We start from the raw sequence: 14,840 nt of genomic DNA, 5'->3' as shown, positions 1-14,840 counted from the left end.
TGTATTTATTAAATGAGTAAAAATTACATTTACTTTATTTTTGGTAGAAATTACTTTAATTTGGGATGTTCATACTGATTTAATTTGAACTTGATTTGATAGTTTAATTTAAAAATGTATTTAATATAAACTCAAACTAATGTGAAAACTAGTTTAACAATTGTTTGATTAAATTTTTATATTGAATTTTTATATTGAGATATGTATAAAATTAATTAAAATATATCTCTAAAATACATAGATTTATATGCAAATACTTAATTTAAAACTTGATGAGTTTATTCTCATATGAGCTTAAAGTCACCCTTGAGAAAGTGCTGGTAAAATTCCATGAGCCAGGAAGTAGAACCCAATAAAATGAAGCTCGATGAAGGCAGCAAAAATTCCAACAAATTAGGTAAATTGATTCGTTCTATTTCTAACAATTGTAATATGAAGGTAAATACATCTGCTCTAGCCATTTACGTGAAGACCATAACAATACAAGGAGCTGATCAAGAAAAAAGGAGGAAACGGGTAAAATTCCTCCTTTTCACCAATTCCTCCAGCACATTTAACTTAAGCAAGTTAATGAATGAATAAATACAGCCTGCCAGCCACTCACAATGAAGGCATTCATCCATGTGGAACCGTGACTGCAGTACCATAGCATCAACTTATCAATGGCTTAGCCTTGCGTATGTGGCCCATGCTATTAACTAGATCTTTTCGAATGCAAACAGGGAACATGTTAATGTTCTTTAACAATTTCAATCGCCATAGTACATATGGGAAACTCAACTGATCCCTAGAAGTGAAGCGAACAACTTCGTTAAACCAGAGGCACATAAATAAATTAGTCAACGGTGTATGCTCCCTCACGATGACAGAAGCTTCATTCAAAGCTGCAGAGATTAATAACTTCTTACCAACATTAGATCATACAGATGAGCATAATATGCATTTGTTTCAATATTAAAAGAAAGAACAATTTACCCTTCTTTCCATTAAATCTCTTGTCTTCAGGCAAGCCATCCTGCCGGTATTGAGTCAACTGCACCTCAACTTCTTCTGGGGAGGCTTTGTGTTTCTTCACAACAGCTGTAGCCTCCTCATACACATTGCTGCGAGCTCCATGTTGTGAAATTGCTAATACAGAATTTGAGCGCCAAAGAAGGGCTTCTAGAACACCAAGAGGGTCCCTCCTAAATTGGGATTTTGAGTCTACCCAAATAGAGAACTTGGCATGAGGAAAGAGACGATGCCCCAACATCTGATTGCAGCAGGAGTGAATATAAAACCTCAATAGCAGAATACCCCAAAAATTGAAATTTACAGGCATGCACTGACACAGCGACAAAGAAAAGCAGATTACATGATACCATCTTATAGAATGAATAACCAAAGAACCATGTATGACAGTGATGAACATAAGAATCAGTATCACCTTTCTGTTATGTAACCAGATTCTACATCACAGAAAGAATAGAGATAAAGAGGAAATAGAAAGGGGAGAAGGAATAGAAGAAGAGAGGAGGGGAGAAAGAATAGAATTTAGGAAGAAAAGAATGAGGATTTTATTGATAATATTTAGGAAGAAAAGAATGAGGATTTTATTGATAATATTCTGGAATACTTTCTCTAGTTACAATAACTGTTATTTTTACAGCTTTAGATCTCTCTAATAACTATTCCCGCCATTCTCTAACTAATTCCTAGTTAACTCTACTAACTTTTCATAACATTCCTTTATTACAATTTCAACCCCAAAGACCCTCTATTTATTTTCAAAACCATTATTCTCCTTAGTCATAGCATTCTCCATTTCTTGAAATAATTATTGTCCTCAAAAATGAAGAAAGGAACAACAATTAGGAAAAACATATTGCAACTATAGACCACATGCTACTACTAGGACCTGTAATGAATTTTGATATTCAAAACTAATATCTTGCATGCCAAAACTAGAGAGTCCTTTGGTAAACAAACAGCTGCAGCAATTCCTGATTTTCTTCCTCGGCCTTCTCCTTATTTCAAACTCATTTTCTTTGAGTCATAAATGATTGCAGTATCTCAAAGAACACATTTTATTTCTTTGTCTTCTCTTGATTTCAAACTCATTCTCTTTGAGTTTCATACGATTACACAAACTCAGTTCAAATAAAATACCACTGAGATCCCAATACTTACCTTCTTCAAAAATTTCCATGTTTCCTCATTTAATCAAAACATTCTCAAGAAGAGAAACATCCGTTTGGTTCCCTGAAATTTTATCTTCAAATTTTTGTTCCACAAACATCTGATCGTGCCTATTAATGAGTTGCTGAATGCCAAGAGCAAGAGTATCTTTAGGAATAAAAGCTATAGGAACCCTGCCAGTGCCCTGCCGGAACCTTGCCCTCCCAACTTCAATATGAATAACACTGACATAGAAAAGATGAGAATCACATGCATAATCCGGAACCCTTTCCTTTGAGAAAGACAAATTAGATATTTCCTCAGCATTTTTATATGAATCACAACTCAAATTGAAAGCTTCATTCACTATTCCAGTACCCAATATTTCCTTGCATGAGGTACCATTTGATGTCAATGACAAAATGGCATCACTAGCAGCCATGTCTTCATTTTCCATTGAATTTGATCACTCTAGGACAATCTCCTCTCCATTACCAATAATATCAACCTCTTCCTCTTCTCCATCACTATGAAAAATTGCTGCATCAACACGAAGATCATTCTCCTTCTTAACACCAAAACCCCTTGTCTTTCCTTTTTGAATTAGCAATCCCATTTCATTGCCACTATTCCAAGAAATTTCAGTTCCATGGTTTATGCCTTCTACATCTCTATCATTCTCCTCCTCAAAGTCCACACTTACACTGGACATATTAGCAAAAAAATCTTGCACCATCTCAGTAGTGCCCTTGTCATTCTTCTGCGAAACTTCATTTGAGCCATCTTGGTCTTCATTTGGCTGGGCTAAATTTCCAAGAAGGTAATCTTCATCAATTTTCTGTTCACTGAAGTCAAGCTTCTCAGATGAGCTCCATAACTTTTCTTGTATTCTCTTGAGACCTTCAAGCACATCTAGCAGAATCTTTTCTTGCCAATGTTGTAGTTCCATGGATACGCTTAACAATTCTTGAAGAGAAAAACTGATGGAAAGAAGGGAAAGGAAAAAAAATCCCAAGTGCAGAAGAACAGAAAAACAGAAGGGAAATAGAGAAAAAAGAGGGAAATTGAGAGGAAAGAATCAGGTATTTTCTTGATATTTCTACAAGAGGTCTAACACAGAGAAGTGGAAATGAAAACCTAAAAGATAAATCTAAGAGAGAGATTAGTTGAAAAAAGAAACATAATTGAAAGGAAGAATAAGAGAAAAGAGAAGAAGCAGAAAGATATCTGTTGTATTGATTGTTGATAGAAAAATTTCAAGAATTTCAAGAAACATGTTCATTGAAATGCAGGAAGTGAAAAAATTAAGGAATAAAAATAGAAGAAAGAACCAGATATTAACAGAAGAAGAAAAAAAATTGATTCAAGAATTTCAAGAAATAAAGAAAGAAGAAGAAACAGGATATGCTGAGAAGAAGAAGGAAATAAAGGGAAAGAAAGAAAGAAATTTCCGGGGAAGAAGGAAGAAGAATTAGAGGAAAGAGAGGGCAGAAATCCAAGGGAAGAAGAAAGAAGATATGGAGAAAGGAAGAAGATAGAACAGAAGAAGAAGAAGAAGAAGACGAAGAATAGAGGGAAAAACATGGAATTGAGCAGACTTCCATTCATCTGCCCATAGTTGCAACTATAGTGAGAAGATGTGGAAGCATTCCCATCTCATAACCAAGCTCTGATACCAACTGTTATGTAACCAGATTCTCCATCACATAAAGAATAGAGATTAGAGAGGAAACAGAAAGAGAAAGGGGAGAAGAAATAGAAAAAGAGAGGAGGGGTGATAGAATAGAATTTAGGAAGAAAAGAAGGAGGATTTCATTGATAATATTCTGGAATAGTTTCTCTAGTTACAATAGCTGTTATTTATGCAGCTTTAAATCTGTCTAATAACTGTTCCCTCCATTCTCCAACTAATTCCTAACACACTCTACTAACTTTCCATAATATTCCTTTATTACAATTTCAACCCCAAAGACACTCTATTTATTTTCAACACCCTTATTTCCCTTGGTCATAACACTTTCGCACATACAATCATGGTAATTTAGTACTGCAATAACTAAACCATGTTGAAAAATATAGGCATACTCAAGCAGCAGTCAGTACAAGATATTGTTCCTGATCCAGGCAACACTCTAGGCTACATTTGGTACCAAACATATCATTTATTTTTCCCTGAGCTTGTTTTCTTTCCTATATCATGGTGATACTGATATGAAATTGTCTAACTCCACTTCAAAAGCTAGCTCACAAAGGGAAGTTTGCAAACTCATCTATATAATACCTAAGACCTCCCTATAGAACCGATATGGGATGCATCATTCCCGACCCCTTTAGACTGAACGTCTCGTAAAGCAACCAGGGTCATGACTCGTTCACTCCGACCTCTCCCGAAGAACATCAAAGAAACTTTGTACATGGCCCACCAACCCATACAAAGTGAGGCTCTGATACCAAATGATATGAACCTGCCTAACTCCACCTCAAAAGCTAGCTCACAATAGGAGGTTCGCAAACTCATATATACTAAAGACCTCCCTGTAGAACCAATGTAGGACGCATCATTCCCTACCCCTTTAGACTGAACATCATCGTGAAGCAATCGGGGTCATAACTCGTTCACCTTGACAGCTTCCGAAGAATATCAGGGAACCTTTATACATAGCCCACCGACCCATATAGAGTGAGGCTCTAATATCAAATGATATGAACCTGCCTAACTCTACCTCAAAAACTAGCTCACAAGAGGAGGTTTGCAAACTCATATATATAACGCCCAAGACCTCCCTATAAAACCGATGTGAGACGCATCAAATACCCATTTGGTAAAGAATAAGGAAACTCTGCCCAGTTGGCGCAATCAACATACAGGAATGCAGTAATACGTTGCAAACATGATTATTAATAATTTGATACGCCATGCTAACTTAGCATATGAACTAAAAAAGTATCCATATGAAATAAGTTTACTAAATGCAGATAAGGTTAAACACTAACTAAACAAAAGTAGCATAATATTTGTTTTCTCCCATTATGATCAATCATTTTCTGGTTTTGTGGATTCATAGATCTGAATTGGCAAAATTCTACCGTATTTCCACATGTGCTTTCTCAAGAAATTGCAAATCATAATTGATAAAGAAGCTCACAATTAACAAACGTGAAAGACAATCTTTTTAAAATTCTGATAGTAGACAAGAATTTCACAGTTACTAAATGATACAGGAATATAACAATTTTATATACTGCAAGAATATGAGAAGCAACTATTATGTCATTATTTTCTTTCATTATTCCCCAACAGTAACTGCATTAAAACAATATATTGACTACATCAGCATATACATTCACAGGAACACAAAGCCTCTATGGATTAAGTCAAAACCTGTTTGAGACATGAAATAGACAGATGAAGGCAACATGAAACAATCACATACATATATATGAATGCAGCTACATAGTTTTTCCAACAACATATCAAAAATAATTAAATGTACAACTTTGGTACCTTTGGGATTTTACCATTTAACCTTTGGTCTATAAAAGGCAGATCCCTTACGACCACAATGCGCCATTTCCCAATAAAATGGTCCTCACCAATTCTGTGCCTCTTTAATTCTTGCGCTGCTAAAGTAATTTCATCCCAAAACGCAACATAGCACACCTGCACCAGTGTAGTCAAAATACACATAGAGCTTGTATATAAGCAACAAGGTGAGATTTCAACACCCCTGAAGCTAACCTTTTGCAGTGACGTGTCTAACATTCCAATAGGTTGATAAAGGTCATCTCCACCACCAAATGCACAAGTAGACACCACAACTTTGCAGGTTTGCATGAAAATTTTGTCCTCACCAGAAATCTTAAACCCTCCATTTTCACTGTAAAAACCACAATGTATTTGAGCTGTTTCACTCACCTGAAAGCCATAGTTACCACGCAATATGAGCAGAAACCAACATCAAGGGCTTAAGAAAAAGCTTAATGTCAAAGAATTTCACATTCCAAAGTTGCAATCCTAACATTAATTTTATAAATCTTCTACTCATCCTAAAGCTGTCTGATGAAGTGAAGATGCGGCTTATAACCTTAAAACTTCTCTCTCTCTCGTCAAGTGTTTGTTCTCCAGAAAATAAATTAAATCGTGTACCCTCTGAGCGCAGCTGAGAGAGGGTACTATTCCCTCCTTCATGTTGTGCTTTCTCTGAAATGTATACCACATTTTTAACAGGACTAGATTCATCATGCATGGGAATTTCCAGATGTTGAAGTTCTTCAGGAGGTAGTAGCTTCAAGCAACCTGATACCATCCACAAATGTGCATTAAATATTGGTGGGTTCTAATGACCTGCAGCTACATGACTATTCCCTTAACAGAGACTATACATAAATGTTAAATGTGTATTCCAATAATCTAAAAGCACACATCTTCATGCGAAATTTCTTTCATTTGTTGATGATCATGTTTAGAAAATAATAAAGCTAATTAGAAAACAAATATTCAATAATCACTTACGTGGTGGATCAAGCCGATCCAAATTCTCTTCCATTTTCTTCTTTGATTCATCAACAGTCTGGTTAATTTTCAAATCCGGTGTCTTCTTTACATCGTGCTCCAATTCCACATCCAAACTGGGCTTTTTACCAATTCTCGAGGCTTCAAACACCAGTAACCCAGCAGCGGGAAGGAAAACCAAAACCATCCAATATTTCAAGAGGAATCTTACAACACGCCGAGAGAACTCGTTCCTAACTCGGTGAACCTGCTGTTTCTTGCGCTTTATACGGACTCGCTCCTGCATCCGGCCGAGTTCGCTCGACTCCTCGTCTGATACGGAGATCGAAATGCTGTTGTTGTTAAACATAGAAGACGACATTGAGAAATAGTTTATCAAAGATTGAATTGAATAAATATGTACAGAAATGATAAAATCAAAATTGGAATTTTGGGAAATTAGGTTTTGGAGGAAGCAGTAAGCTGCGAGCACACTGCTGCAACACTCATAGTCACAGTGGATGGTACGTTATTAATTATGAGCCAAGAGCTTTCAGGTTTTTCTTCACATAATAATAATAATAATTATTATGAATAGAAAACTTCTATGATTATTTAATTCTATAAAAAGTATAATTATTTTGTTTTAAAAAATAAATTAATTTCATATAAATTTATCATCCATTTTATTAAATTTTTGTAAAATAAAATTTTAAATTAATTAATTATAAAAATTTTATTAATTTAATAAAAAATAAAGTTTCTTTAAATAAAAAAATATAATATTTTTTAAAAAAAATCTAAGAAATAAATTATGTATGATAAATTTTATTAAAAAATTATAGAAACAAGTTTATGTTTATTAAATATTATTTATTAGATTTTTTAAAAAAAATATTATATATATATTTTTTTACATGAAAAAGTTTTATTTTTTTGTTAAGTTAATTAATTAACTACTGGGAAATTAATTATTTTATAAAAATCTCATAAGATATGTTATAAATTTATATAAAATTTTTTTATTTTTTTAATAAAATAATTATACTTAATATAAAATTAAATAATTATAGTAGACTTCAAATGAATATTAGTATTTATATTTGTTATTTATTAAAAAAAAAAAACTAGGCACAAAACTAGGACGGATCTCAATTTTCACATATGATTTATCAACTTATGTCCTCGATTATAATTTAACCTGTCATTACAAATTTTTAAATTAATTTATGATTAAATTTTACTTATCATCTCCTAATTATAATAAATATAAAACATATATTTTTTTATTTTAATTTATTTCATAAAAATCTTTAAACTTTAATTTAATATATAAATAATTTTAATATGAAATAATTAAATAATAATTAAGTTTCATATATTATTTTGCTAATATAAGAAATAAAGATAAAACTATATACAATACCATTCATAGTTAATTAGGTTTAAAAATCATTATTTTCTTACATTAAAATTAAACAAAGGAATTAAGATAAATTAGATATAAATTTTTTATATATTAATTTAAAATAAATTAAAAATAATATATGCAAAAATAATAATTTTATATGATAAATTAAATAATTAATTAATTGTAAACATTTATAAAAATATTAAACTATTTCCAAAACTATGATTTATTAATAAATTGAAATTAAATAAAAATTTAAAATTTTAGAATGACTATAAAATTAAGTGATAACTATGATAAATCTATTTAAATAGAGAGACGATTAGTGAAACTTACCTTTAAATTAACCTGTAATCCTATAATAGCATTTAAATTAACATGAAAACTTATAATAGCATTTCATAAGTATTTTAGTGACATTCAAATTAAAATTGAGTTTTATGATATAAATTGAAATTAATAGATGATATTGAGATAACTATTTAAGTTGAAAGACCATAAGTGAAATTAACTTTCAATTTTATCTTTTCTATTAAAAGTTTCATTAAATGCAAATTATGAATGCTTTGCTAAATAATTAAAAAATATATATTATTAAGTACTTATATTTTAATAAAATTAATTATTTAATTATTTATCTTAAAAAATATATTAGTTAGTCCTTATATTTTTATTTCTTCTACTATTTAATTCCTCCATAAAGTTTAAATCAAGTTAACTTTGTTTTGGATCAATTCAATTTTGAATCAGACCAAAATTGGCTAGAGTCAAATTCAAGGTCGACTCGAGTCAATATTTTAGGAGCATGAACTAGAATCGGATGATCGACTATAGTGGGCCGATTTCAATCCCCTCCCCAAGCCCTGAACCAGAATCAAATTGAAATTGGCTCAAATCATCAATTCTAACTAGATTCAAACCATTTTTTTTTTCTTTTTTTAAAAAGATGGTGACTTTAGAGGACGCCACATAGACCAAACCATTTTCGAACCGAAATTGAAACCGTCAAAAATAGAAATTGCAACTAAGGCCAAAATTGAACTGAATCAAAATCAAAATTAACTAAAACCATGATCAACTGGTTCGGTTCTAATTCATTCCCTGGCTAAGCCTTGGTCCAAAATCAACTCAGACCGAACTGGCCAGGTACATCAACACATGGAACTAGTTAATAGGCTAAAGATGGTATCATTTGCTTAATTGAAACAGGGTTTTACTTTAGATTTTTTTTTTTTTACAAAAATTTTTCCTGTGTGATTCATGTGAAATTTAGACATAAATTGGGTGAAAACAGATGAATTTAACTCAATTCTAAGGTAAGTTGAATATGAAGGTTTTTCTCATGACAAAGACCAAAACAAATTAAAGTTGCAAATATAACAAATAAACATGTCAGGGAATCTCAAAAGTACAGAGATGGAAAACCATAATGACTCGAACAGCAGTTCCTTGAGCTAACCGCATTTAGAAAAGCAAAGCTTTGATTGCAGCTTATGATACCAAATGCTGTGTTTATTTATTGACAAAACTGCATGCATTGTTGACAAAGCCACGCAGATGCTACCATTGTTAGCTGAGAGTCGATTGCAACTGCTCACAGCGTGCGTGTTCAAGTTAACTACATTGAAATATTCCCATCCTGATGCAGATGATCACATCTCCATCCAGAACTATAACATACGCCCATAGAAAAGGAATAAGGGTAATCCTAACCCTTTCATTTGATCGTTTAATTTGAAGGGAAGAAAGCAATTGCATCTCAGCAAGAAGAACCAAAGGGAGAAGAACCAAACTAAGGGCTTCAAAGCTATTCATCAACCAAAATCAATATAATAAACCATTCCCTAGAAGCTGCCCATCAATTCAACGTCAACCACAAACCACGACCTATTTTCATTTGCTCAGCAGCAATAGCAACAGATGAAGAGTCTTATTTCCAATATGGGAAAGTATAGCCTTTCTTTGTAAATTCATTCCAGTGTGATCTCAAATTTTCAGGAACCTTTGTACAAATTCTTTTGTTTTGCAATGAAAAAGTGCTATGCCTATTAAAAACATGAGGAACACTTCAACGATTCCAAGTCACAAGAAAATACAAGACAGCAAGTGTTATGAGCATTCCCATATATTTGATCCATCTATCTACACGATTCCGCCTCTCAATGAGTCTCAATACAGAGTTGGAGAGCCCCACTGTGTTGAGAACATCCAAAGCTTTGCGTTGTGCATTCTGTACAAGATACAAGATAAACAGAGCAGTTCATCTTTGCATCAGAAGAATAATTCAATGCACGCCTAACCATCATGTATTCATGCTTTCCCTCAAATATAGAGATTGAGATTGTCTCTAGTTATTTTAAGTTTGAATAGTCTATCAGCAGGAATCTTTGTATGGTTCATTGGTCAACTAGATAAGCTAGGGGGATAGAACTCAACCATAAACCCATTGCATTTAATCCTAACATCTCTCACTGGTTATCTTAAGTTTTAAGAACTAGGATATGCATAAATTCATAGATTTCCATTGATGCTCAAACAGACAATCCTGGTTCCTAGATGCCAACTCAGACCAATTTAGACTTCTTCATCAACCTACATGCTCCATGATAATTGTTCATTGTTCAAACACAATACATCTTTAAGAAATCAACTTAAGAGTCCAAAATCCAAATTGCCATACAGGGATCCCAGGACTACCATCCTAAGCACATGGTATTTATTCTTTTCAAGAAGATTTAATTTTCAGTTTTCTTATCTATAAAACTTATCAAACTTATTTTGCTAAGTGAAGTTCAAGAATAACTCTGATGTGTTTATTTCAGTGAGAGCTACAGCAAGGCTACTTATTAAAGGTTGGACGAATGTGTCTTTTCAATGAACATTTGTGCATAGATAGTTAGATACTGTGCAAGTCAATACACAAGCAGTTAAAACAAAGTGAGTACACAAGGACTTAAAGCCAACCTTCAAGCGTTCCCTTTGCTCTGAATATTTGGAAAGGATGGCCGTTCCTGTTGATAAAGATTCTTGCAACATCCTTTTTGAATTTTGAACTGACTGCATTGCTTGTGCTTCCTCATCAAATATTCTTAAAACATGAGCTGATTCACCATTCTGAAATATAAATGTAAAGTGTCAATAAAGCATATTTTCATCACAAGGGAGCATTACAACTAGTTTAATGCATTGAATAATAATAAAACTTACTGCTCTTCCAAGCAATTCTGCCCTCTCCTGAGCTTCCCTCATCCGCCTTTGATTCCTTGAGAAGTATCTATCCAGACTTTGTTTTAATGATTCAGCTTCTTCTGCTACTAGTTCTACCTTTCTGTCAAACAAAAAGTCAAAATTCTGCCCAACATTTGACTAAATGAAATAGTTATTTAGGTATACAGCTATAAACTCGTATGCAGATTTAGCGTGCCTTGATTATTCATCTTGCTTGTAAATAAGATAATTTTTCATACAACAGTAATTATCTGAAAGTTTTGGTCAAATCATATAATCATGAGTTATCATTAAAAGCATTGTGTTAAGCAAGAGTTCTAAAAAAATGTTGCTTCAAATAAGTGAAGGAAAATAAAGTTGATATTGTTGGTCAAGTCAATATTTGTTTTGTATCCTTTTCCTAATGGTTAGATTGTTAACTTTAAAATAATGCTTTGAAGGTTGTTAACTGTGGTCTATTTGGCATATAGTGACAATATCTTGATTTTGTAATGAACCTTTTAGCTTAATTTTTATTTTTTTTCTCTGTTTTCCTTGTGCCTGGGCTCCAGGGCTCCTTCATGCCTTAGTATGCTTTACACCTTTAACAACTATGGACCCTGGTTATGAGAGCAAGATATAAAAGACCATCTTTTGACCAACTTAACACATTCCAAGAAAGCAGTCCCCAATCCGTCAAAATCAAAATTTCAAATACTTCAACTCGATAATTATATCATAAAACACAAAAATGAAAGATGATGTTTGGTGAGTGAGAAATATACAACACATGCTTATAACTACTGCAGCTTGCAATTGATTAATTTAGCTACCACAAATGCATTAGGGGAATGAATCCTTGTACAAAACCAGTTGCTCTTAAACTAAGTTAGCAATTAGCTTAATGTATTTGGATTTTATTAAAAAATTTAAATTATTTGATTAGTGTCTACGATGCATACCTTTATTACCAATTACAATGTAGATTGAATTCATAGTTAGGAACGAAAACTCTGTATTTAAAACACACCTGCAAATTCAGAAAGACTTTCCACAAGATTTGGTTGAAATATCATTTTTCGACACTCACATTTGTGGGACAATAAAGGCCATCTGATGATTGCTTTCAATTGATTTTCCTAACATTGATTAAGCGAGGTCAAAATTTTGTTTTCCAATTAAGAAAATTGAGCCTTAAATGGATGCACATACATATGCATGTAATTAATAAATAAATAAATTGAAAAATCCAGCTCTGCAACTTCCTCATTCTAGGGTTTTAAATTTAGGATCCACGTATTAGATAACGGGAAGAGAAGAGAAAAGATCATTGAGGAAGCACCTTTTCCAGAGATCACGTTGGGGTTTAGCAGCGATTGGGCGCCAGAGACGATCCATTTCAGCGCAAAGGGACTGGATCTGAGAGATGTCCTTTTTAACCTTGAATGAGAGCTCAGGGAAGTCCAACCTTCCATTAGACGTTGAACTCTCGAGACGCTCCAATCTCTCGACGCCGTCTCGAGCTATGAGCAGGACCTTCTTAGCATTCTGATAAATCTCGGATAGAGTCCGTCCTCCTTCAACAGCCATCGCCATTCTTATATTCTGTTTGGATGCAAAATGGAAGGAATTTATTTTTCTTGCTTGGAATTGTTTGGATAGGTGGAAAGTGAAAGGCTGTTTAGACAGTCACACGAGTTCTTAAATTGTTTCGGATCTACTTTTACAAATATTAAATAATTTTTTAAAATTTTAAAAAATAGAGCAAAAGATAAGTTTTTTAATTTTTAAAAATAGTTAAAAAAATTCAAATTAAATTATGATTTTTTACTTCTAACATAAAAGTTATAAATTAAATATATAAAATTATTGATGAGAATATTGTATATTATAAAATTTTTATTTACTTACTGTCTTAAAGGAATTTATATTTGAAATAAATTATCATTTAATAATTTTTATTTATTTTAAAAATTAAAGAATTAATTGACATAAAAGAATTATTTAATTTATTTTTAAAATTTAAAAAACTTATTTATTTTTTTTATATTTAAAGACTTATTTAAATTTTTGATAATTTAAAAATTATATAATTATTGATTTATACTTTAAGCATCAAAATAAATCAAATCAAGCAAAAGAAAAACATAATAATAGAAATAAAATAATTATAATTTTGTGATTAATCAACTCTCAATTAGCCATCATTAGCATATTGTTTATTATAATAATTTTATAATACAAAAAATTTTATCCTGTCAATTAGCCATCATTAACATTGCTAATCACCTTAACAAGTGCAACCTAAGGGTAAGAAGATTTCAATTTTAATAGAAAAATCGAGCCAAATCAACTTAATTTAATATTTTGATTAAATGACTCGGTTATATTTTTACAAATAATTTAATTTTTTATTTAATTTAATTAATTTAGTAAAAAAATTGAACAAATCAAACAAATAACAATCGTTGTTTTGAAGTTTTCATCTTTAAAACTTTTGAGTTTTTCTTTTTTTTCTTTTTACTTCAGTTCAAAGCCTTCCTTCTCGCTCAAGCTCACGCCAAAGAATGGCAACAAGTCGAGTATTTACAAATATCCGAGTCAATTGAATCCTAATAGAATAAATTTAAACAGTAAAATCAAATTTGAGATAAAATGATTAGGGTATTATTTGGATAATAACAATAAAGTGTAATTGAGGATAAATTTTAATAGGGCTGAAAAGAATTCAAATAGTATGAATATTAATCAAGTTTTTGTATATACCTTACTCGTTGCCGTTACCATCCCTACTCACGCCTCGTTCTTCCTCACCCTCAACTCGCCAATTTCAACACCTTGTTCTTCCTATTGCTTCATGCCTTTCCCTATTAACAAAGACAAGTGACGATGCCGCCTCACAAGTTGCAATGACTCTTCGCCCTCATTTGGCTTCTACGATTCTAGCCTGGGCATCTGACTAGGTTTTGCTATTCTGGTCTGACCATTCTTCACCTTCATTTGAGTTCCTAAAATTTTCTCATTTTTTTAATGTATATAATAAAATATTAAATTGCCTTAAACTCTCCTAATCACCTCCCTCCCCCTCCCCCTCCCCCTCTCCTCCCTTCCGCTACAAACGCATACCAAATTCTCTCCTAAACTCTTTTTTCCTCAATAACACAAAACAAAATCACAATCAAACCTAATCAAAGGCAAATCATAATCAAAGTTAAGAAAAATCTTTGAAAATCAAGCCAAATCTCGGGCAACTTTCCCCCACCATTTCGCATGTTTGCTATGTCGCACAAGCACAACCCAAAAGTTGCTATGTCGCACGACCCAAAAGCCATCCTTTACGAATCGATTTGCTTCAACATGGATGATTCTTTTGCTTTCTCTGCCAACTGGTGGCCATTGTTGAAGCTTCAGATTTGAGAAGAGTAGTGAGGTTTAAGACCCAAGCATTCGCATTCACCTCACTCCACAATAGCCAAAAGCACAGAAAATAGGAATTAAGAAATTATTACCCAAATCAAACTCTACTCCATCTCTACTCCAATATTGACAAATTATTCCTTATCCAAATCAAAC

The 14,840-nt window shown here is 32.4% G+C and overlaps 2 protein-coding genes across 3 annotated transcripts; both read right to left on the bottom strand.

The window, feature by feature from the left end:
• Positions 1-393: 393 nt before the first annotated feature.
• Positions 394-7,192, bottom strand: LOC110671096 (probable hexosyltransferase MUCI70). Of its 2 annotated transcripts, none has more exons than XM_058133086.1 (6): positions 6,671-7,192; positions 6,243-6,454; positions 5,897-6,073; positions 5,663-5,818; positions 976-1,252; positions 394-787 (listed from the first exon to the last, which is right to left on the bottom strand). In XM_058133086.1, the coding sequence occupies exons 1-6, from the start codon at positions 7,029-7,031 to the stop codon at positions 777-779; spliced, it is 1,194 nt and encodes a 397-aa protein (XP_057989069.1). In that variant the 5' UTR covers positions 7,032-7,192; the 3' UTR covers positions 394-776. The 2 variants fall into 2 exon arrangements, with proteins under 2 accessions (XP_057989069.1, XP_021689169.2); XM_021833477.2 differs by having other exon boundaries at positions 394-884; positions 6,671-7,191.
• A 2,148-nt stretch (positions 7,193-9,340) lies between these two features.
• LOC110671086 (membrin-11) lies at positions 9,341-12,957 on the bottom strand. Its single transcript, XM_021833467.2, has 4 exons — positions 12,610-12,957; positions 11,268-11,388; positions 11,025-11,174; positions 9,341-10,290 (listed from the first exon to the last, which is right to left on the bottom strand). The coding sequence occupies exons 1-4, from the start codon at positions 12,861-12,863 to the stop codon at positions 10,129-10,131; spliced, it is 687 nt and encodes a 228-aa protein (XP_021689159.2). The 5' UTR covers positions 12,864-12,957; the 3' UTR covers positions 9,341-10,128.
• Between the last annotated feature and the right edge of the window lie 1,883 nt (positions 12,958-14,840).

Source organism: Hevea brasiliensis, chromosome 2 (genome assembly GCF_030052815.1).
Source record: "Hevea brasiliensis isolate MT/VB/25A 57/8 chromosome 2, ASM3005281v1, whole genome shotgun sequence".
Taxonomy (NCBI): domain Eukaryota; kingdom Viridiplantae; phylum Streptophyta; class Magnoliopsida; order Malpighiales; family Euphorbiaceae; genus Hevea; species Hevea brasiliensis.
The sequence above is the reverse complement of the archived record's forward strand: the minus strand, read 5'-3'. Positions and strand labels throughout refer to the sequence as shown.